The following is a 24447-nucleotide window of genomic DNA, read 5'->3' as shown; positions in this document are numbered from 1 at the left end:
TCACTTGCTATTACACTTTTTGTTATGTTTTTTTTTGTTTTACCGTGTTAATCTAGGGCAGGCATCCTCAAACTGCGGCCCTCCAGCTGTTGTAAAACTACAACTCCCACAATGCCCCACTGTAGGCTGATACCTGTAGGCTGTTCGGGCATGCTGGGAGTTGTAGTTTTGCAACAGCTGGAGGGCCGCAGTTTGAGGATGCTTGATCTAGGGGGTTAGGGGTATATTTACAGAGGAGATTATTACCGACGCTGCTCTACCTAGTAAGTCTACTTAAATTTTTTTTTAGTTCTACAAGTCTGAGAACCATAATTTTTTTAAATAGTCAGGCGGGGGATTATAAATTTAGAACTCCATGGAAGTGTGGAATTCCCTGAAGCAACCAGTAACGCAGAGGCCCGGATGATCGGGGCACGTGTCACATTGAGTAGTGGTGTCCTTCCGCATCCCCCTCCTGCGACACACTGCATTTTTGGGGGGTTCGTCCCTTCTTTCCAGTATGGGGGACCACACCTGGAAAGTGTTGGCCAGGGACGATCCTGGCGCCTCCAATTCCCGAGGTACTCCCACCTGCTCTTTCCCAGTCAGAAAAGATCAGGGTCTTGAGGACTGCTTCATAGAACTGGAAGAATGTCCCTGTGTTGCCTGCGCTCTGGAACAGTACAAAAGAGTTGTACATAGCAAACTGCACCAAGTAGACCGCAACTTTTTTGTACCATGCCTTGGTTTTGCGCATGGCGTTATATAGCTTGAGGACTTGATCAAAGAGATCAACTCCTCCCATATACCGATTGTAGTCGACGATACAATCGGGCTTGAGGACCGTTGCCGCGGTACCTCGCACAGGGACAGGGGTGATGCTGTTACCGTGAATTGAGGACAGTACAAGGACATCCCTCCTGTCCTTATATCTGAAAAGTAGCAGGTTTCCACTGGTAAGGGCACGGGTCTCACCCCTGGGGATAGGTACCTGGAGGGGGTAGGCAGGGAGGCCGTGCTGATTTTTCCGCACGGTCCCATAAGAGAACGTGGATCTGGCAGCAAGGGACTGGAACAAGGGGATACTAGTATAAAAGTTACCCACGTATAGGTGGTAACCCTTATCTAGCAGTGGGTGCATAAGGTCCCACACAAGTTTCCCGCTAACACCCAGAGTGGGGGGACATTCTGGGGGTTGAATACGGGAATCTCGCCCCACGTACACACGAAACTTGTAAGTGTACCCTGAGTTACTCTCACAAAGTTTGTACAGCTTCACGCCATACCTCGCCCGCTTTGAGGGAACATACTGGCGGAAAATGAGTCTACCCTTGAACGCAATTGAGACTCATTAACCGCGACCTCCCTTCCAGGTACGTAGGCCTCCATGAATTTGGCCCCGAAGTGATCGATGACCGGCCTGATTTTGTACAGGCGGTCATAGGCAGGATCACCTTGGGGGGACATGCTGCATTATCTGCATAATGCAGGCATTTCCGGATGGCCTCAAATCGGGAACGTGTCATGGCCATACTGTAGAGTGGGGTCTGGTAGAGGACGTCCCCACTCCAGTACAGCCTGACACTGGGCTTTTTGACTAGGCCCATATGCAGCACGAGGCCCCAAAACGTCCTCATCTCGGCTGCACTGACCGGGGTCCAGCCACCGGGCCTAGCCAAAAACGAGCCCAGGTGTTGAGCGACGAACTGTTGGGCGTACAGGTTCGTCTGCTCCACCATCAGATTTACCAGTTCCTCACTGAAAAAAAGACTGAAAAAGTCGTATTCAGTGAAGCCCACTGTGTAAATCTGGATTCCTGATTCACCAACAAAATCAGGAATTGCGGGCTCAAAGTTCTCTGGGGTACACCAGACAAGTCCACCTGCAGGGGGCTCAGGTGGACTGACCTGGTGGGTCGGAAAACTAGTACGAGCCCCAGAGCTGCTTGTACTAGGCTGGGCCACAGGGTCCCTAGCATGGGGGTCCCCTCGATCCGCCTGGCGGCGTCTCCACCGCCTTGGGGGCTCATCATCGCTTGATGATGAGGAGGATGCGGATGACAACAGGAACGTGGGGACATCCTCATCCTCACTGGGGCTCTCGGACTCGGAGGCAAGGAGGGCATATGCCTCCTCGGCCGAGAACGTCCGGCGGGCCATAGGGGAGTGTGTGTCTGTGTGTGTGTGTGCGTGTAAATCTTTATTAGGCGTGCGTGTGTGTGGGGCACGGGTGTTCACGCACTTACCCTATAGCTATAAAAAAAGAAATAAAAAAAGATCCCTAACTAAAAAAAGTTTAAAAAAAAGTGTAAAAAAGAAAAAATATATACAAATGCGCTGTGGGGCAGGGTGGGCGATGCGCTAACAGTGGCCAGACGCAAAGAGTGCCGGCCACAGATAGCACATGCAAAGAAAAAAGAAAAAAAAGTGTGTGTGTGTGTGGGGGGGGGGGGGGCAAGCTGCAGCACCCCTGGGGGGGGGGTCTAGGGTCACACAGCTAACAGTTTTTTTTTTACCTAATCTAACTCTAAACTTGCCCTAACTACCCCTGCCTACACCTCCCACTACCTGCCTGCCCCTGCCTGTCCCTGCTTCCTAAGGTGCCTGAAGGCACCAAAAACTCACGAGTCGGTGTGCAGCGCGATCTCCTGCTGCTTTCCCCATGCCACGGACCGGAATGAGGGAGGAGAGCAGCGGCGGAGATTCAAACTTGCCGCGCTCCGCCCACATGCCGCATGGGGACTAATCGCAGGCGATCCTGAGAGGTGGCGTGATCGCCACCTCACAGGATCGCAGAATGGTGATTGGTGGTGTATAATCACACCACCGATCACCGTCCTTTCTGGGTTATCGGGTCATCAAAGAAAAAAACCACAAAGCAACAGCACTCTGCAAACCAAATAACGTACAATAATGCCGTAGTTATAGAAAATATTCTGGTGCTAATGCTACGCTTATTTTGTAAATTTTAGATTCTTGACAAATACATTTTGTACAAAACTATTTCTGCCCGTCTGCCAAACGTCAAGGCGATCTCTATAAGACAGGAACCTAACACTAAATACTACCTGCTGCTTTGCTTGGTGCACCTAGCTCTCCCTGCTTCATCACTACCGGCACTGAACTGTCAATCAAACGAGAGGGGATGCCCTGGGTGCTGTTCTAGCCAACTATGGTGCACCCAATATTTTATATCATGTGCTTCACATACCATAGCAAGGAAAATCTAATCAGTCTGTAATGGAAAAAGTAGATTACAGTACTGGGAATGTCTATCAGCAGAAGTATTGCATTATAAATGAAACTGAAAGGGATTACATGGAGATCAAATAATTGAAGGGTGGTTTAGGCCTACAGCACAGACATGTGATAGGTGTTGGATTTCTGTAATATACAGGATTTCATGAATCTAAAACCTTAAAAAAAAGAAAACAGTCAATATCAACACATGACGCCTTTGGTGAAATGAAATGAAGCTGAATCTCTGCTTAGAGAAGATATTGATTTCTCATTACCAAGAAAAACCATGTGTGATGTCCCACTGTGGTGGAAACCCAAAAGGATTATCACTTTAAATCACAACAACCAGGCATAATACATATATATATATATATATATATATATATCATCACAGGCAGCTAGGACATCATAGAGTCCTTACATTTAAAACAGCATTGGCTCTCTAGGCCCCATTCTGAAATGTAATGGGGCTTGAGGTTGACAGAAGGACCTGTAAGAACCTATACATCAGTTCAGGCTAGGAGACACTGTTCTCATGAACCTTAAGGGTAAGGCCACATGGGGTGAATTTTCCATCAAGGATTTTGACACATTTTTGCTGCAAAATCCATTGCAAAAACCCCATGTGTTACGTATGAATTTGTCATGGATTCTGCAGCAAACTTGCCATGGATTTGCATTGCATACAGTAGGTCCACAGCATGATAACATCCAAACTCACCCACATGTGGTAGCCAGTGGCTGCTCGATTTTGTGGGTAAAACTGAAGTATTACCTTCAAAATCATGAGGCCCTTGGCCACTATGTCAGGCCATCTATCCTTACTAGAGATGAGCAAATTTCCTAAAATAAGATTCAACTGAATTGGCTCATGCACAGCCAAATAAATTCAACCCGAACTGAAAGCATCCCAATTGCCTGGAAATTCAGATTAAAATCAAACCTTTTGGGAAAATTGGTGCTAAGATTTCACATTTTATAATTTATTTGCTTATCTCTACTTCTTACGCTCACTAATTTCTATTTTTTTAATCATTTTTTTTTATGTATTATTGTCACCTACTGTCCCCTTTTCCATACCTTCCTGCTGATACCTCTATAAAGGGTTTGTGTCATGTTGGACATTGGGGGCATTTTGCTAGGATGATGTTTGATAGTTGAGAGTCTCACTTATCCTTAGAACGGAGCCCACAAAGTGCGGGAGGGCACATTGCACATGCATGACCGCCCTCCATTCATTTCTATAGGAGTGCCGAAAATAGAAGAGTGCTGGTTTGGCTATTCCCGTCAGCCCCATAGAAGTAAATGGAGCCGTGGCTGCGCTTGCGCGGTGCACCCTTCCTGCATTTTGCGGGCTACGTTCTAAGAATAGTGATATACCCCCAATGTCCAAGACCAGACAATCCCTGTAAGCCGATAGTAAACCCTAGATTAGGAGCGAATGTTAATCCACCTTATAGAGAAGAAATTATCATATGACCCACTAAAATGGTTTCCAAAAAAATTCTCAATGCCAGTGATCATTCTGTAAGGCTACTTTCACACTAGCGTTTCTATTTTCTGGTATTGAGATCCGTCATAGGGTCTCAATACCAGAAAAAACACGTCAGTTTTGTTCCCATTCATTAACCAAGGGTCATTGATGCTCCAGTGTCCAGGTCAAAATTTTAAAATTTACTAAATTTACAAATGCGTCACTTTATGTGGTAATAGTTTTGGAACACTTTTATTTATCCAAGCCATTCTGAGATTGTTTTCTCGTGCTACATTGTACTTCATGACAGTCATAAATTTGAGTCAATGTATTTCACCTTTATTTATGAAAAAATCCAAAATTTACCAAAAATTTAGAATAGTTTGCAATTTTAAAAATTTCTATTTCTCTGCTTTTAAAACAGAATGTGATACCTCAAAAAATATTTATTACTTAACATTCCCAATATGTCTATGTTATGTTTTCATTATTTTGTAAATGTCATTTTATTTTTTGGGGACTTAGAAGGCTTAGAAGTTTAGAAGCAATTATTAAAATTTTTAAGAAAATTTCCAAAACTCACTTTTTAAGGACCAGTTTAGGTCTGAAGTCACTTTGTGGGGTTTACATAGTGGATACCCCCGATAAATTACCCCATTGTAGAAACTACACCCCTCAAGTTACTTAAAACTGATTTTACAAACTTTGTTAACCCTTTAGGTGTTCCACAAGAATTTAAGGAAAATGGAGATGAAATTTCTAAATTTCACTTTTTTGGCAGATTTTACATTTTAATAAAAATATTTCTTTAACAAACTGAGGGTTAACAGCCAAACAAAACTCAATATTTATTATCCTTATTCTGCGGTTTACAGAAACACCCCACATGTGGTCGTAAACTGATGTATGGGCACACGGCAGGGCGCAGAAGAAAATGAGCGCCATATGGTTTTTGGAAGGCAGATTTTGCTGTACTGGCTTTTAGATGCCATGTCCCATTTAAAGCCTCCCTGATGCACCCTTACAGTAGAAACTCCCAAAAAGTGACCTAGGGGATAAGGTGCCAGTTTTATTGGTACTATTTCGGGGTACATTTGATTTGTAATTGCTCTATATTACGATTTTTGCAAGGCAAGGTAACCAAAAAATGGCTGTTTTGGCGCCGGTTTAATTTTTTATTTCATGAAACTCCTCATTTCTGATATCTTAGAAAATGACCTTATTATAGATAGAGTCCATAGAGTGGCACGCCCGAAACACCTATCAGAATCTACACCTTGAGATGTTCTGGCCAGAGTGCACTTTTTCCATGTTACGGAATCACTGATGATGGCCGCCGCCCACCAGAAAGAGAAGTAGCCTCCCAGCCCCTTATGATAGGGTTAAAATGTTTGCTGACCTCTCAGCTTCTACCTTGCAACAGCGCCGTTCAACGACCTCCTTTACCACTACCGCTGGGGGTTCCTGACGAAAGTACTCATTCATCATCAATGTACTTTACATGCTATTTGCTCCTTAGAAGCTGGATAGCGCCTTCTCCACTCCTGAAACATCTCTATGCCGGACCCCACGTGACCACTGACTCACCGCCTCGACATGTCTCTTCCAAGTGGCAGGTGGTGACAGTGAAGCGTGAATCCAACCGTTGAGGATTTGTGTTCCAGTTATGCAAATTTTAGAAATATGGGCACAATGCGGCCTCCCTTAGGTCCTAAACTGCTCATTATTTTTCCTTGTTTGACTTTTTTTTTTTCCTATTGTTATCTCTGTGTAGGTTATGTTGGTTTCCTCAAGGGCTCAAGATGGATCTGCTAGCGGGGTCTCAGACGAGGCGCCGCTCAATTGGCCACAGATTTGTGGGATTAGTTTTCCCCCCTCCTGCCAATCCAGGTATGCTGTTCTAAACCTCCCTTATCCATTACAATGGTTCTTACAATAGCTTCCCTGAATGTTAAGGGACTAAATAGTCCCTTTAAGACAGGCATCCTCAAACTCCAGCTGTTGCAAAACTACAACTCCCAGCATGCCCGAACAGCCTACAGGTATCGGTCTACAACAGGGCATTGTGGGAGTTGTAGTTTTACAACAGCTGGAGGGCCGAAGTTTGGGGATGCCTGCTTTAAGAGATCGATTATGTGGGAGGAAGCTAAAGCGTTAAAATGCGATATCTTTTGAGCCACGGAAACGCATCTCTTGAAGGCGAATAGCCATAAAATTCCCCCAATTCTCTCTTATCCTCCAATCTCACTACTCAAAGAAACAGAGAGTGTTGGTGGTAGTAAAGAACACAGTAGTCGTTTCTTTGGGGGCCTTGGTTGTGGACCCCGGTGGCAGATTCATCATCATTGTAGGCTCAGTGAACAATGTGGCTTACACTATGGTCTTTATTTATGCCCCTGACACCAGGTATCCTTTTTACGATCACCCTAAGTATTCCTCAGAATTGTCCTCCGCCCTGATAGAATACTTCCAGATCAATAAGGGGTCTGTTTCTGAGCCCTTTTCACCCTGGTGTGACCACAAACCCTTTATGAGAGGCATATTTATTAAATTGGGATGCAGAAGCAAAAAAGAGAGAAGAGGATAGATGATATTTTGAAAGAAATAAGAGCTCTGGAATCCCTAAATAAATACTCAATTTCCCAGACCCAAAGACAACAAAAATTCCACACCTTACCTTACCAAAACATGGCAAATTCCTTTGGTGATTTCTATGCGTCATTGTACAATTTGGCACCCCAAAACAAAGTAACCCCCGCTCCCAAGAAGCCATTTCCAACTTCCTAAATACCTTAGGTCTAGTCAGTATCTCTGAATCCCAATTACAAGATATCAATGCCCTTTTTACAATACCGGAAATTGAATCCATCATTAAATCTCTCCCCGGCCATAAGGCCCCTGGTCCAGATGGCCTATCTAACATTTACTATAAAGCTTTCTTTCCTCAACCCTCGTCCCACCTGATCCGGACTTTCCACTCCGCAATGGCTACCGGAGACTTCCCACGGGAGACGTTAGAAGCAACTATTGTTACAATTCCCAAACCCGATAAGCCCACTGATGACCCTAAAAATTACCGTCCGATCTCTCTTTTAAACACCAACATCAAAATTTTCACCAAAGCTTTAGCAAACAGACTAGCCCCACTGATTCCCTTATTAGTTAACAAAGACCAGGTAGGTTTTGTCAAGGGTCGACAAATACAGGAAAACTCTAGAAGGGTCCTTAACATACTAGCCCACCTCCAAAGAACGAGGAATCCAGCTGTGTTTGTTACATTAGATGCGGATAAGGCATTCAACCGAATTAATTGGTTGTTCGCCTACTCTGTCCTTTCCCGAATGGGTTTCTCGGGGCTCATCCTATCCTCAATCAAAGCCCTATACTCCAGCCCGTCCGCAAAAGTATGGGTCAATGGAGCCTTGTCAGAGCACTTCCTGATAAAAAATGGAACCAGACAGGGCTGCCCTTTTTCTCCCCTAATGTTCATTTTATCTATGGAACCCCTTCTCCAGGCCATTAGACTAAATGATAAAATACAAGGTGTTACCATTGGTGATCGTACACATTCTATTAGTCTTTACGCTGATTATGTGATTCTTACACTCACTCACCCAGAGAGCTCCTTAGGTACCGCTTTAGACATCATCTCAGACTTCGGTCAATTGTCCTACTACAAGCTAAACACTACAAAATCCCAGGCTATGCCTATCACCCTATGTAGTAAAAGAGACCACGGCACTCGTTTTTTGTATATATGAAGATTATTTTTTATTTTCAATTTTCATAATTTTCATTCCATGATATTATTTCATTTTTCATAATTTTTCATAATTTTTCATAATTTTTCATAATTTCATTATTTGTAAGCATCCAGGAATGCATAGACTTGGCCAACGTTTAACGTTTCGGTCCTTGTATGGGACCTTGATCACGGCCTGGAGTGAGATACAATATAATGTGTCAGAAAGCTTTATACGCGATTAAAGTAAATTGAAGTATAATTCATTACATTTATAATTCATAGTATAATTCATAGTATATATAACATGTCATGTTGTCTACTGGCGATTTGCTGATGTCGCAGAGGGTAACAGGTAAGCATACTATCATTTCAAACATAGTTCATACAGATATTCTCAATTATGGAGTTGCAACGTACAACATTAAATGGCAAGTATAAGGGAGAACATAGGAAGAGAACATAGGAAGAGGCAGAGGGAGTATGGCTGAAATCCACAGTAGGTGAAAAATAGTGATGTCTCTCACAAAAATTCATAATTGTCAAGGGCCACAGTAGGTAAAGTCCACAACATAATAGAGTATTGATATTTCTCACAAAAGTTCATAATTGTCAAGGGCAACAACAGGCAAAGTGATGCAGGGTAGCGGTGCTTCTATAGGATGGTGAGACCTGTAAGGTTTCAGAGGTTAAAGCGATTGTCATGAGGTTTAATAACATGCTGAAGTGTGAGCAAAATAGGCATGTAGGTATACATCAAATAGAATGACTGTACTAGTCTAATTTATATGTCTATAGTCTAGTGACCATAAAACATATATATCCTGGTTGGGTCATTCTATGCATCTCTATTATCAGCTTATTCTGCATGTAGCCATTCATAATGGGCCTCTATTCTTAAGTCCTCCATGCCTTACTATCGCATCACCCATGCCAGCACTTCCTTGCCAGCTCAGGGCTCAGCGGGCCGAGTGCGCATGCGCGCCGGCGCCGCCGCAGTGACGTCATCCGCCTGCGCGCGGTGGTGTCATGCGTGCGACGGGGCCGGAGGCGTGCGCATGACACCGGCGGCACCATTTAAATGAGATACGAGCGCCGCTCAGACCAGCGCATCCCACGCAGGCATTATGCAGCCCGGACAAAGGTAATACTGAGCGACATGCTCATTTACTCTCTCCACAGCAGCTTCTATTAAGATGTCCCCATGGGACGTGACCCAGACCCTTACCTATTACTATACCAGAGGCCTCTCTTCTATTTGATGTATACCTACATGCCTATTTTGCTCACACTTCAGCATGTTATTAAACCTCATGACAATCGCTTTAACCTCTGAAACCTTACAGGTCTCACCATCCTATAGAAGCACCGCTACCCTGCATCACTTTGCCTGTTGTTGCCCTTGACAATTATGAACTTTTGTGAGAAATATCAATACTCTATTATGTTGTGGACTTTACCTACTGTGGCCCTTGACAATTATGAATTTTTGTGAGAGACATCACTATTTTTCACCTACTGTGGATTTCAGCCATACTCCCTCTGCCTCTTCCTATGTTCTCTTCCTATGTTCTCCCTTATACTTGCCATTTAATGTTGTACGTTGCAACTCCATAATTGAGAATATCTGTATGAACTATGTTTGAAATGATAGTATGCTTACCTGTTACCCTCTGCGACATCAGCAAATCGCCAGTAGACAACATGACATGTTATATATACTATGAATTATACTATGAATTATAAATGTAATGAATTATACTTCAATTTACTTTAATCGCGTATAAAGCTTTCTGACACATTATATTGTATCTCACTCCAGGCCGTGATCAAGGTCCCATACAAGGACCGAAACGTTAAACGTTGGCCAAGTCTATGCATTCCTGGATGCTTACAAATAATGAAATTATGAAAAATTATGAAAAATTATGAAAAATTATGAAAAATGAAATAATATCATGGAATGAAAATTATGAAAATTGAAAATATAAAATAATCTTCATATATACAAAAAACGAGTGCCGTGGTCTCTTTTACTACATATGGTTTCAAATTACCACTGAGCACCGTACAAAAAAGGACTCTAGAGGAGTGCCGTCCAATTCAAGTACTCCATGCCTATCACCCTAGACCCCAAAAGAGTTGAGAGCCTATCAGATGAGCTTGACTTAGACTGGCAACCCTTGCAAATAAAATTTTTAGGTATAAACCTGACATCGTCAGTTGCTCTCCTATATAAGGCAAACTACCTACCCCACCTGGCATCCTTAGAAAAAGAGCTTGACAATCTAGCCAAATTCGAAATATTGTGGTTAGACCGATTGGCCTCCTTCCAAATGTTCACCCTCCCCAAGCTCCTTTACTAATTCCGAATGCTCCCCATCATTCCTCCCAAATCCTTTTTCGACAATTGTACCAAGCTGTTGAACGCCTTTTTATAGAGGAAAGGGAAACCATGGAGAGCGACTAAATTGCTCCAGATCAGAAAACACGTGGGGGGACTTGGTATTCCAAATATATATGACTATTATCTGGCGACTCAAGTTACCCAATTGGAAAACTGGTTGGGACAAGATCTCCACAAGCATTGGGTGCACATGGACTCCACTGTGCTGATCTCTAAAGACCTTAGAGCCCTTTGTTGGCCTCTTTAACTCCTTCGTTTATATGTCCTGATTTGACTTATTTTGTAACGACTGCCATTACCAACTGGTCTCATTTTCATGGGTTATGTTCACATACAGTTTATCTAATAGCGGATATTGCTCTTTTGGACACTCTGGATTACCTCACCCCTGACCTCTATGTGTGGGAATATGGAGGGAATATGGAGTAGACTTAGTACACAAACTGCTTCAAGGGAAGAAAATACACTCCTTTGAATACCTCCATGATGCCTTCCACATCCCAAACTCAGACTTTTATAAATATCTGAGGTTCAGGCATCTCCTTTCCACCTCCCCCCTACAGATCCGAGCTAATAAACAGTTGTTTGAATTGTGGTCCAAACCTACCGTCTCTCCAACTCCCCTTCGCCCAGTGTACATAATGCTAAACAACAAAATCACATTTGTCAAATCTACCCCCTTCCTCACATGGGAAAGAGAACTAAACACCACATTCCCAGCAACTCATTGGCAAAGTGCTCTACGATTTATGTCTAAGAATATAACATGTGTGACCCACTAGGAATCTTTTGTGAAAACGACATTGAGATAGTATTATACCCCAGAGAAGTTTCATGTTTCCTGGTGTTACGAATCTATGTTGGAGAGCTTGCAGCCAAAGGGGTATGCTCCTACACATCCTGTGGGACTGTCCGCTCCTCAGACCACTGTGGAAAGAGATCTCTCTAGCCTCAGAATTATTAGGTAGTACCCTGCCTCCCTCTCCCGCACTAGCCCTCCTGTTCATTGGTATAGATGGCATACCCCTCAGAGGTCAGTTAGTTATTCCTGATATCTTCCTTTCCACCAAATTGGCTATCACTTCCAGCTGGAAGAGTGCTAGCATCCCCTCACTTGCGGATGTTATAGCCAGAGTGAATTTAACATTCCTCTACAAACGAACAATGGCCCTAGCTAAACACTCCTACCCTAAATTTGAGAGTAAGTGGCAGATATGGAAGGCCTCTAAGTTTTTGGCTTCTTTGGCCTGATCCTTGACTCAGTGTATACTTGTTGCCCTTATGAGGAACAGTTATGTTGCTGTCTCCTTATGTATGATACTGTTTTTCTCTTGTTTTGCCTTTTATGATATGCGATCAGTCATACTTTTATGACATCTACCGCATGTCTGTACACTGCTTGATGTCTAAAAACTAATAAAAACATATTGCATATTGAATGGAGGAATGAATAGAGAAGTAACTGACTTCTTGTCCCCTGCCACTTGGAGATCAGAGAGTTGATCGTATGACACAGCTGAGGATCAAAAGGGAAGTTATAACTCACAAATACAGTCACTGATAAGAATATTACCCTCACTACAGGTTCAATCATGCACCTTTCTAACAGGTCAGAGAATAAAACTTTTGGTGGAAGTGGTACTTTGAGGAATGGATGTCAATGATTGACATGGCTAACCACCCTGTTCTTTCCTCTTGGTAAAAGTGGAGGAGAGGAAGCACACTGCTGAGCTCCTGCTCCTGTTACAGAATCTCCAGAGAGAGCAACTTGATTATGTCCCTAGTGAATGCTTGAGAAGATAGCAGAGTGAACAGTTACATTCTGCATCAAAGAGACAGCAGTACGATGAGGGACTACCGCAAAGACACCCATCACCCAGAATACTAGCAGGCCAGAACTACCCTAGTGCTAAAATTGTAGCCATAAAACCTGCCTTACTGGTGCCAGAACATTTCACTTGAAATCAGCTGATAGCAAGTTTATAAGTAATTCTGGCCTCTTTCTTCAATACTACATTTCCGCAGCACCGATCCCCTGGGTGCAAAGGCCTGAGGGAGTAGATTGTGAAACAACAATTCATCAGTGGCACTACCACTCCCATTCTCTGCAACGGCTCCTCTGGGGCTACCTGCAGAACCACTTTAAATACCGTAGGACCTGTCGACTCTGTTCACGTTTGTTTTAGTAAACACTTCTATTTCACATAATATACAATTCTGAAGCATCTGCTATGTTCTGTTCCGCTGTTATTTCTCCAAGAAATTTCTGAAAAAATTGCCAACTGTGTGTGTTACCAGTTGGGGGGGTGTTGTTGCAGACTGTCGCTGACACTCCCATTTAACCCTCAGCTATTACGGTAATTAATTCATGAATATTTGAGAAATACCAGAGAAACCACACAACATTAAAGCTGTAATAAAATATGCTCCGGAATTGTTATTTCATGGAGAATGCAAGTATTTACTAAAGCAGAAAAACCATGAGAGATGGCAAGTTCACTTTAACTGTGGAAATGTCATATAGGACCCCACAATGTATGCTTTCTGGTAAAGGAAAAACAGCAGACGTTTCTAGTTTAGCTTTAGAAAAGAATGGAGATGGAAAACTGATGTAAATCATTACAAAAGAAGCAAAACAAAATTACCAAACATTCATTGTAAAGGATTACAACAATCTCCTTCTGATTCTACTTACTTTGGGTTTTTCCTATGCTGAAAAATTGGAATTATTTCTGTCCCTTGGTCACACTGTGTAAGTAGACTGCGTAATCTCTCTGTCAAATAAGAAAGAAAAAAATAAAACTAAGATATAAACCGGAGCAACATCTGCATTCAGTGTGTATAACTTCTAAGCGCCTGTGTGGGTCACCACCCACAACCCAAAAAATTATAATATACATTTAAAGATATTTACTTCATTTATTCAGTCATAATAGTGACAAATAGTAACACAAAGACATTTGATCATATAAATACTATAAAAATGCCACTATCTAAGAAAATATACCTACTATAATATTGCATTCTAGGTAAAAGAATATAACTTCTATATTTCTGCACCTGCTGTATGTACAAGAATATAACTAATATAATAATGTATCCTATGTACAAGAATATAACTACTATAATACTGTCTCCTATGTACAAGAATATAACTACTATAATACTGCTCCTATGTACAAGAATATAACTACTATAATACTGCCTCCTACGTACAAGAATATAACTACTATAATACTGCTCCTATGTACAAGAATATAACTACTATAATACTGCCTCCTATGTACAAGAATATAACTACTATAATACTGCCCCCTATGTACAGGAATATAACTACTATAATACTGCTCCTATGTACAAGAATATAACTACTATAATACTGCTCCTATGTACAAGAATATAACTACTATAATACTGCCTCCTATGTACAAGAATATAACTGCTATAATACTGCCTCCTATGTACAAGAATATAACTGCTATAATACTGCCTCCTATGTACAAGAATATAACTACTATAACACTGCTCCTATGTACAAGAATATAACTACTATAATACTGCCTCCTATGTACAAGAATATAACTACTATAATACTGCCTCCTATGCACAAGAATATAACTACTATAATACTGTCTCCTATGTACAAGAATATAACTACTATAATACTGCCTCCTATGTACAAGTATATAACTACTATAATACTGCTTCCTATGTACAAGAATATAATTACTATAATACTGCTCCTATGTACAAGAATACAACTACTATAATACTGCTCCTATGTACAAGAATATACCTACTATAATACTGCCTCCTATGTACAAGAATATAACTACTATAATACTGCTCCTATGTACAAGAATATAACTACTATAATACTGCTCCTATGTACAAGAATATAACTACTATAATACAGCTCCTATGTACAAGAATATAACTACTATAATACTGCCCCTATGTACAAGGATATAACTACTATAATACTGCTCCCCATGTACAAGAATATAAGTACTATAATACTGCCCCTATGTACAAGAATATAACTACTATGATACTGCTCATATGTACAAGAATATAACTACTATAATACTGTCTCCTATGTACAAGAATATAACTACTATAATACTGCTCCTATGTACAAGAATATAACTACTATAATACTGCCTCCTATGTACAAGAATATAACTACTATAATACTGCTCCTATGTACAAGAATATAACTACTATAATACTGCCTCCTATGTACAAGTATATAACTACTATAATACTGCTTCCTATGTACAAGAATATAATTACTATAATACTGCTCCTATGTACAAGAATACAACTACTATAATACTGCTCCTATGTACAAGAATATACCTACTATAATACTGCCTCCTATGTACAAGAATATAACTACTATAATACTGCTCCTATGTACAAGAATATAACTACTATAATACTGCTCCTATGTACAAGAATATAACTACTATAATACAGCTCCTATGTACAAGAATATAACTACTATAATACTGCCCCTATGTACAAGGATATAACTACTATAATACTGCTCCCCATGTACAAGAATATAAGTACTATAATACTGCCCCTATGTACAAGAATATAACTACTATGATACTGCTCATATGTACAAGAATATAACTACTATAATACTGTCTCCTATGTACAAGAATATAACTACTATAATACTGCTCCTATGTACAAGAATATAACTACTATAATACTGCCTCCTATGTACAAGAATATAACTACTATAATACTGCTCCTATGTACAAGAATATAACTACTATAATACTGCTCCTATGTACAAGAATATAACTACTATAATACTGCCTCCTATGTACAAGAATATAACTACTATAATACAGCTCCTATGTACAAGAATATAACTACTATAATACTGCTCCTATGTACAAGAATATAACTACTATAATACTGCTCCTGTGTACAAGAATATAACTACTATAATACTGCTCCTATGTACAAGAATATAACTACTATGGGGGCGGAGCCTGGCTGCAGACCGAGCCGGAAGCATGTAGGAGAGCTCTTTTCCTCACCATCCTGCATTCTGGCTAAATCAGCAGTCTAAAGGCACAAAGCATGGGCAAAATCGGTAGGAGCCTACCTAAAGAGAAGACTGACACTGGCAAACCTGAGCGCAGTGTCTCCGATATGGAGAAATTCCTCAACAAGAAACCTCCAGTGGCCACACCGGCCATTCCCAAGATGGCGCCACCGGAACAAGAGGAATGGGGTAGAGAGTCGGAGGGGGAAGAAGAGGCCACTGCAGACCAGGCAGCGGGACCCACGCCGCAGAGCGCGGCCCCGATCTCCAGACAGTTTCTGCAGCATATTGAAACATATTGGCACGAGGGTGGAAACGCTGGAGTGCAACCAGGCGGCCATTACGGGCTATATCAGAGCCGCGAGTGATAACACCATAGCCATAGCGGCCTCTCTTGACACGGCCTATGCACTTATTGAGGACCAGGAGAATCGGAACAGGAGGAATAACCTCCGTATTTGTAGCCTTCCTGAAAGCACCCTACATGAAAGCTTACCAGAGGCTGCTTGCGCCATATTCTCACAACTCCTGGGGGCTCCCAGAGCGGCCGAGATACATATAGAGTGCATTCACAGAGCACTGAGGCTGAAGCCGAAAGAGAAAGAAAACCCCAGGGATGTGGTGTGCGGTCTCCTGAGATATGTAAACACCGCTGCTCTGATGCAAGCTGCCAGAAGCAAGAAGGAATTAATGTATGAGGGAGCCAAAATCTCCATCTACCAGGACCTTGCAACCTCCACTCTTAATAAAATAAGGGCGCTGCGGCCCCTCACAGACCACCTACGCCATCACAAGGTGCCGTACAAATGGCTGTTTCCCTTCGGCCTCACATTTGCAGTAGGAGGAAAGCGCTGCATCATACGTTTACCTGCGGACCTACAGGCGGCATGGGACCTGCTGCAAACAGAACCGATGGACATTCCGTCATGGCTGCCTTCAGCCGAAATAGGATCTCAGATCTTCCAGAGGCCTCAAAGTGGATTAAAGCACCGTTGAGGAAGAGAAATTTACATAGATCCCAGGACACTTGAAGCTCAGGCGCAACGTCTGACTGGTTTGCTGTGTCCTAGATGACATCTTTACCTGACAACAGCACTTGCCAGAGACTTACCCGGCTTCTCCTGTTACAAGCCGAGTTCGCAAGTATTATTGTCCACAACTGTGTTCATATAGTCCCCATTCTTTTTCCTAGCTAACTAGGCAGATGCACTGTCAAGTTATAGTCACCTTTCTCCTTATTAGTTTGACCATAACTAGCACATAACCAATATGGCGCCAGTATTGCAGGTGGCGCTAATGGATCATTACCTTGATACTGCGGTTTCATTCTGACCCCCACCTACATACCAGGATCATTCTGGCGCAGACCTGGTGCGTGCGCCTTTCCAGATGGCCTCTCATGCCCGCTTTGCCGCATCTAATTGAACTGCTGCGGCGTTGCTGGCATGGGAGTCATCACCTTGTATTACCTGTTATGTTGACAAATGTCATGGTTGTAATACTGATTGTTTGTTCCTTATTTACGGTCGATAGTGTTAGCTGGTGTCCTATTGCTTCCAAGTCTTTTCCACATAATCTATGGCGTCCACATTTAAATGTACCACATTTAATGTGAGGGGCTTTAACACCCCGCAGAGCGCTCTCAGGTCATCTGTCTGCTGAGGAAAGCTAACACTGATGTGTGTGTCACTGAAGGTGTGCAGGAAACTAGAAAACACAAAATGAATATACGACTGACTGGATCCAAAACTAAGGAACAAAAAGGGAGAGCCCTGCATCAGACCTGGCTCTCTCCCTGGCTGCTCAGCCTATGCGAAAATCCCAATGGTAGATGATCGCATATCCTCGTACCTCGACTGTATAACACCTGAACACCCTATAATAGTGAGGGGACACGACCACCGGCTCCCTACACTAGATACGGAGGGAGTCAGGGTCACCTGGGATCCAGCAAACAGAAAAACACAAATGAATGAACAAAACTTATCTTGTAGAAGACTCAGAAGTAGGAACAGCATGCATACACTCCAGGAAGTTGTATAAACCGCAAAGTGATGCACTATGGGAAAGGATTTAAAGGGATGCAATCAGTGCAACTACATGACAGCTGAGAGAGGCTAACGAGATGAGAAAATGAAAGCAAAACAAAGGAACCTCAAGGAGGAGGTTCTAGATGTCTGTCAGAGCTTCTCAGATGTCTGGTGGTGACAGTGTGCTTTTTCCAGGAGCTACATTTCAGAGAGGCGAATATACCAAAGATCCAAAACCTTTAAGAAAGCGAAAAGGGGGGTGGGCATAGCAATCTCCAAAAAGGTGCCTTTTACCTTGACCTCCGAGCAGACGGACCCTGAGGGCCGCTTCATATTTGTGAAAGGCCTCATAGGAACCCAAAAGATCACACTTGCTAGCTTATATAGCCCCAATCGAGGCCAAAAACAGTGGGTTAAGTACACCCTCCATAAACTTGAGTTGTTTGCAGATGGAATCAGACTGATAGGAGGAGACCTTAATGTCACGCTGAACCCCCTAGTTGACGCCTCAGACAGCTCCTCTCAGCTGACCCAGTCTGCACTAGGTTGCATTAATAGGTACTTTTCAGACTTGCACTTGCTTGACGTCTGGAGACTGGTACATCCAGACAGACGCGACTTCACCTTCTTCTCAGCCCCACATAACACACACAAAAGTCAGGACTACATCTTTCTATCTAGCAATGCTATTGATATGATAGATGCTGCTGACATAAGCCCCATAACTGTCTGAGATCAGGCCCCAGTTTCTACAGTTCTACGATTTTCTAGCTTACCCGCCCCATTTAGACAATGGCGTTTAAATTAGACATTGCTGGATAGACACTCAGACACCACGACCCTAGAGCAGAAACTGAAACATTTCTTCTCAGAGAATTCTACACCCGGAATGCCACTTACGACCCTTTGGGAAACGCACAAAGTGGTTATGCGGGGAGAGCTGATAGCCCTAGGAAGCAGGGTCAAAAAAGAAAAACAACAAGTCCTCCATGATCTCCTAGTTTGGATTGCGGACAAGGAGGCAGTTCATAAGCGCTCCAAAGCTGCAAAAGTCCAGGCAGAACTTGCCCAATTGAGATCCCAACTAAAAGATCACTTGAATATCCAAAACTCAAAAGCGTATCAATATGCCCAATTTAGACACTATTCCCATGGAGATAAAGGTACTAAGCTAATGTCCTCTCTCATTAATCAGAGAAAAGAGTCCATGTTTATCCCAAGTATCAAATCAAGTCAGGGCAAGACACTACATAAAATGGCTGACATAGCGGCTGAGTTCCAAAAATTTTATAAGCAGCTCTATGGCCTGACAGACCAGAGTCCTCCAGATACATCGATAAGAATAGCAATGGACAAGTTTCTTAGTAGCTTAAAATTACCCCAAATCACACCCCAGGAGGGTGACACTCTAGTGTCACCAATCACTGAGACAGAGATTAAGAAAGTATTAGCTTCCATGCCCATGGGCAAAAGCCCAGGCCCTGATGGCTTCCCAGTAGGCTACTATAAAAAGTTCTCGGAAACCCTGACCCCTCACCTTGTAGCTTGGTGCAATGCACTCCTCACTGGTGAGCACTTCCATAAACAATCATTAGAGGCCACTGTCACCATTCTCCCCAAAGCAGGGAAAGATCCAACCCTCTGCGGCAGTTACAGGCCAATATCGCTACTTAACGTTGACATCAAGATCTGGGCTAAATTGCTAGCGACTCTCCTAAGCCTTTTACTACCTAAAATTATACACGCAGACCAATCAGGTTTTGTACCAGGGAGGGAGGGAAATCACAATTCTTGCAGGATAGTAACAGCAATACAGTGGGCCAGAAGGAATCGTCTCCCGCTGACTTTTCTCAGTGTGGATGCGGAGAAGGCCTTCGACCGGGTAAACTGGGACTTCATAAAAAAGACATTACTTAAGTTTGGGATTCCAGGAGGCAGTCATGACGCTGTATAATGACCCCAGTGCTAGAATCAGGGTCAATGGCACCTTATCCCCATCTTTCCCTATTCGCAATGGGACGCGTCAGGGCTGCCCACTGTCTCCTGCCTTGTACATCTTGGTTATGGAAACCCTCCTCAAAGCTATTAGGGAACATGCGAACATTCATGGAGTAAGAGCTGACAATAATGCCATTGAAAATATCAATGTAGCATACGCAGATGACCTACTGATCATGGTCTCTAACCCGGTCGAGGTCTTCCCGCATCTTCTAACACTGTTTGAGCAATACAGCAGAGTATCAAATTATAAGATGAACCACACTAAATCAGAGGCCCTAAATGTAACAGCTCCCCCGAGTTCCATTGCTGTGCTTAAGACAACCACCCCATTTCAATGGCAGTTCTCCCATCTCTCATACTTGGGAGTTTAAAATCCCTGCCTTCCCAGAAAAACTATTCCAACTTAATTATATCCCCCTTTTAGCTGAAGTCCAACAACAACTTCAGTCCCTACGCCTTCCCTTTACTACATGGATGGGCAGGAAAAATATCTTGATAGCATTTGTGCTCCCTAAGATTATGTACGTCTTTCAGATGCTACCAATATTCCTTCCCAACTCATACTTCAAGAAATTGCGTAGACTCTTCACAACATACTTATGGGGGGGGGGGGGATCTAGAATATCTCACCAAGGCAGATCTTGGGACGTGGCCACAGAGGCCTCGCATTACCAGATGTGCAAACATATTACAGAGCCATACACCTGAGGAGGTGGCTACAGCTACATGCCCCTTGTTACCACACTTTAGGTACAGCACTTGAACTCATGCAGCTCACTCAGCTGCAAAAAGCGGCTTTATGGGGGTCTAACAAACTCATCACTCCACTCACATGTCTTATTAAAAGGCACCAGCCTAGTCATCAAGCAGCTTAATAAGGAGAATGGGCTTCTACAGAATCCCTCAAGATAAATGACAGCAGACCTCATCCCGTACTCAATCAGACCCCAGGGAACGCAGGTCTCACAGATATGGAGCAGATTGAGAAACTTCTCAATAGCTGACTTTCTGAAAAAAGTTACAGGTGATTTACCAGAACAACACCTTCTCAACATGACCTGGGACACATTTAACTTCTTAGACTTGATATCACTAAAAGCAGCTGGGAAGACACTAATTACTCAAAACAAACTCGCCTCAGCCCCGACATGGTTTCAAAAGATGATGACTCCCCCCACACCCCAACGTAGGCTAATATCTACAATTTATCTGGCCTTAAATTCACCACAATTCCGCAGTATGTCCGTACCTGGGCAACTGATCTTAATGTTACCTTCTCAGAGACGGACATCCTCCGTATGCATTCACATTCACATGGCTTCTCCCGTTGTGTGAAAATACAGGAACACTCATATAAAGTGCTTACGCAGTGGTATCTTACGCCTAAACAGCTATTCCTCAGTGGGCTGTGTGATAACGACAGATGTTGGAGATGTAAGGGGGAGAGAGGCACATTACTCCACATTTTTTGGACATGCCCTGGAATAAGACCGTTCTGGGAAAATGTCTCACTGATCATTACAGAATACTGAACATTAATCTGACACTGTCACCAGAGATGGTTCTCTTGTGGCTACCCACAAAAGAAATGTTGCCACTCGCCATCAAAGAACAATCTTGTGACACATTTGTTGCAGACTGCCCGCTTGCTCATCCCTCAGAAGTGGTTAGGCAAGGAACCCCCTACTACATCTCAATGGCTAGCCAAACTTGATTATGTACATCGAATGGAGGAATTAGCTAGTTGGGAACTTAGGGCGCATGAAAAACATAGGAAATTATGGGCCCCATGGATCGCCTATAGGCACTCGACTACTACCTAACTACCTCAGTAAGGTCCCAACAGACGGACTGTACTAAGATCGTCCCATTGAAGAGGCTGACATAGAGGATAGTGATAGGACGCACTAACATAATATCTCTGGGAACTTCTAAGGGCTGCACTTAACCAGCTTATCGACCGTGATTGTCCAGTTTTAAGGACACCCCCCCCCCCCACCTTTTTGGATTTTTTCCTTTCCTACCTTTTGTTTATCGTTAATTGTCAATTTGCTAGTGACAAGTTGAGATTTGCATTAAAGGGTGTGAGTGCTACACGAACAAGTGCAACATACCAAGCCAAAAATCATACGCTGCTCCAGACTTAATATGCCTTATCCCACCGTATCAGGTCTGATGTAAAAGAAATCAGATTCATTTAAACGCCACTATCAAAGGCGACCTCATGACATAGTATTTGTAACGCATCAGATAAGTGACGCGCATCTTTTAGAAGGATATTAAGTGTAATTTGCTTCACGAGTTCCCCTCTTTTAGAATTACATACGCTAGATGTATGGTAACACACCACCCCATTATGTGCTGAACGTACATTTACTCGAATCGCATTATGTAAATCATCTGCTGTAATTTTTGTACAAGTCTGTTTAACATAGATGTCAATGCCTTTGTATGTTTGTCTTCTCTGCTGCACAATAAAAAGAAAATTGACAAAGAATATAACTACTATAATACTGCCCCTATGTACCAGAATATAACTGCTATAATACTGCTCCTATGTACAAGAATATAACTACTATAATACTGCCTCCTATGTACAATAATATAACTGCTATAATACTGCTCCTATGTACAAGAATGTAACTACTATAATACTACTCCTATGTACAAGACTGTAACTACTATAATACTGTCTCCTATGTACAAGAATATAACTACTATAATACTGCTCCTATATACAAGAATATAACTACTATAATACTGCTCCTATGTACAAGAATATAACTACTATAATACTGCCTCCTATGTACAAGAATATAACTACTATAATACTGCTCCTATGTACAAGAATATAACTACTATAATACTGCTCCTATGTACAAGAATATAACTACTATAATACTGCTCCTATGTACAAGAATATACTATAATATTGCTCCTATGTACAAGAATATAACTACTATAGTACTGCTCCTATGTAGAGGAATATAACTACTATAATACTGCTCCTATGTACAAGAATATAACTACTATAATACTGCTCCTATGTACAAGAATATAACTACTATAATACTGCCTCTGTGTACAAGAATATAACTACTATAATACTGCCTCCTATGTACAAGAATATAACTACTATAATACTGCTCCTATGTACAAGAATATAACTACTATAATACTGCCTCCTATGTACAAGAATATAACTACTATAATACTGCCTCCTATATACAAAATATAACTACTATAATACTGCTCCTATGTACAAGAATAGAACTACTATAATACTGCTCCTATGTACAAGAATATAACTACTATAATACTGCTTCTATGTACAAGAATATAACTACTATAATACTGCCTCCTATGTAGAGGAATATAACTACTATAATACTGCTTCTATGTGCAAGAATATAACTACTATAATACTGCCTCCTATGTACAAGAATATAACTACTATAATACTGCCTCCTATGTACAAGAATATAACTACTATAATACTGCCCCTATGTACAAGAATATAACTGCTATAATACTGCTCCTATGTACAAGAATATAACTACTATAATACTGCCTCCTATGTACAATAATATAACTGCTATAATACTGCTCCTATGTACAAGAATGTAACTACTATAATACTACTCCTATGTACAAGACTGTAACTACTATAATACTGTCTCCTATGTACAAGAATATAACTACTATAATACTGCTCCTATATACAAGAATATAACTACTATAATACTGCTCCTATGTACAAGAATATAACTACTATAATACTGCCTCCTATGTACAAGAATATAACTACTATAATACTGCTCCTATGTACAAGAATATAACTACTATAATACTGCTCCTATGTACAAGAATATAACTACTATAATACTGCTCCTATGTACAAGAATATACTATAATACTGCTCCTATGTACAAGAATATAACTACTATAGTACTGCTCCTATGTAGAGGAATATAACTACTATAATACTGCTCCTATGTACAAGAATATAACTACTATAATACTGCTCCTATGTACAAGAATATAACTACTATAATACTGCCTCTGTGTACAAGAATATAACTACTATAATACTGCCTCCTATGTACAAGAATATAACTACTATAATACTGCTCCTATGTACAAGAATATAACTACTATAATACTGCCTCCTATGTACAAGAATATAACTACTATAATACTGCCTCCTATATACAAAAATATAACTACTATAATACTGCTCCTATGTACAAGAATAGAACTACTATAATACTGCTCCTATGTACAAGAATATAACTACTATAATACTGCTTCTATGTACAAGAATATAACTACTATAATACTGCCTCCTATGTAGAGGAATATAACTACTATAATACTGCTTCTATGTGCAAGAATATAACTACTATAATACTGCCTCCTATGTACAAGAATATAACTACTATAATACTGCCTCCTATGTACAAGAATATAACTACTATAATACTGCCTCTGTGTACAAGAATGT

At 41.6% G+C, this 24447-nt stretch overlaps 1 protein-coding gene across 1 annotated transcript in view; it reads right to left on the bottom strand.

Moving 5' to 3' along the window:
* The window catches only part of NOX4 (NADPH oxidase 4), a 267595-nt gene that overhangs the window by 73492 nt on the left and 169656 nt on the right, over positions 1-24447 (bottom strand). Inside the window, exon 13 of the mRNA XM_044286900.1 lies at positions 13537-13615. Within this exon, the coding sequence (XP_044142835.1) occupies positions 13537-13615 (79 nt within the window). The remainder of the gene's footprint in view (positions 1-13536; positions 13616-24447) is intronic.

This window comes from Bufo gargarizans, chromosome 3, assembly GCF_014858855.1.
Source record: "Bufo gargarizans isolate SCDJY-AF-19 chromosome 3, ASM1485885v1, whole genome shotgun sequence".
In the NCBI taxonomy this organism is placed as follows: domain Eukaryota; kingdom Metazoa; phylum Chordata; class Amphibia; order Anura; family Bufonidae; genus Bufo; species Bufo gargarizans.
The sequence above is the reverse complement of the archived record's forward strand: the minus strand, read 5'-3'. Positions and strand labels throughout refer to the sequence as shown.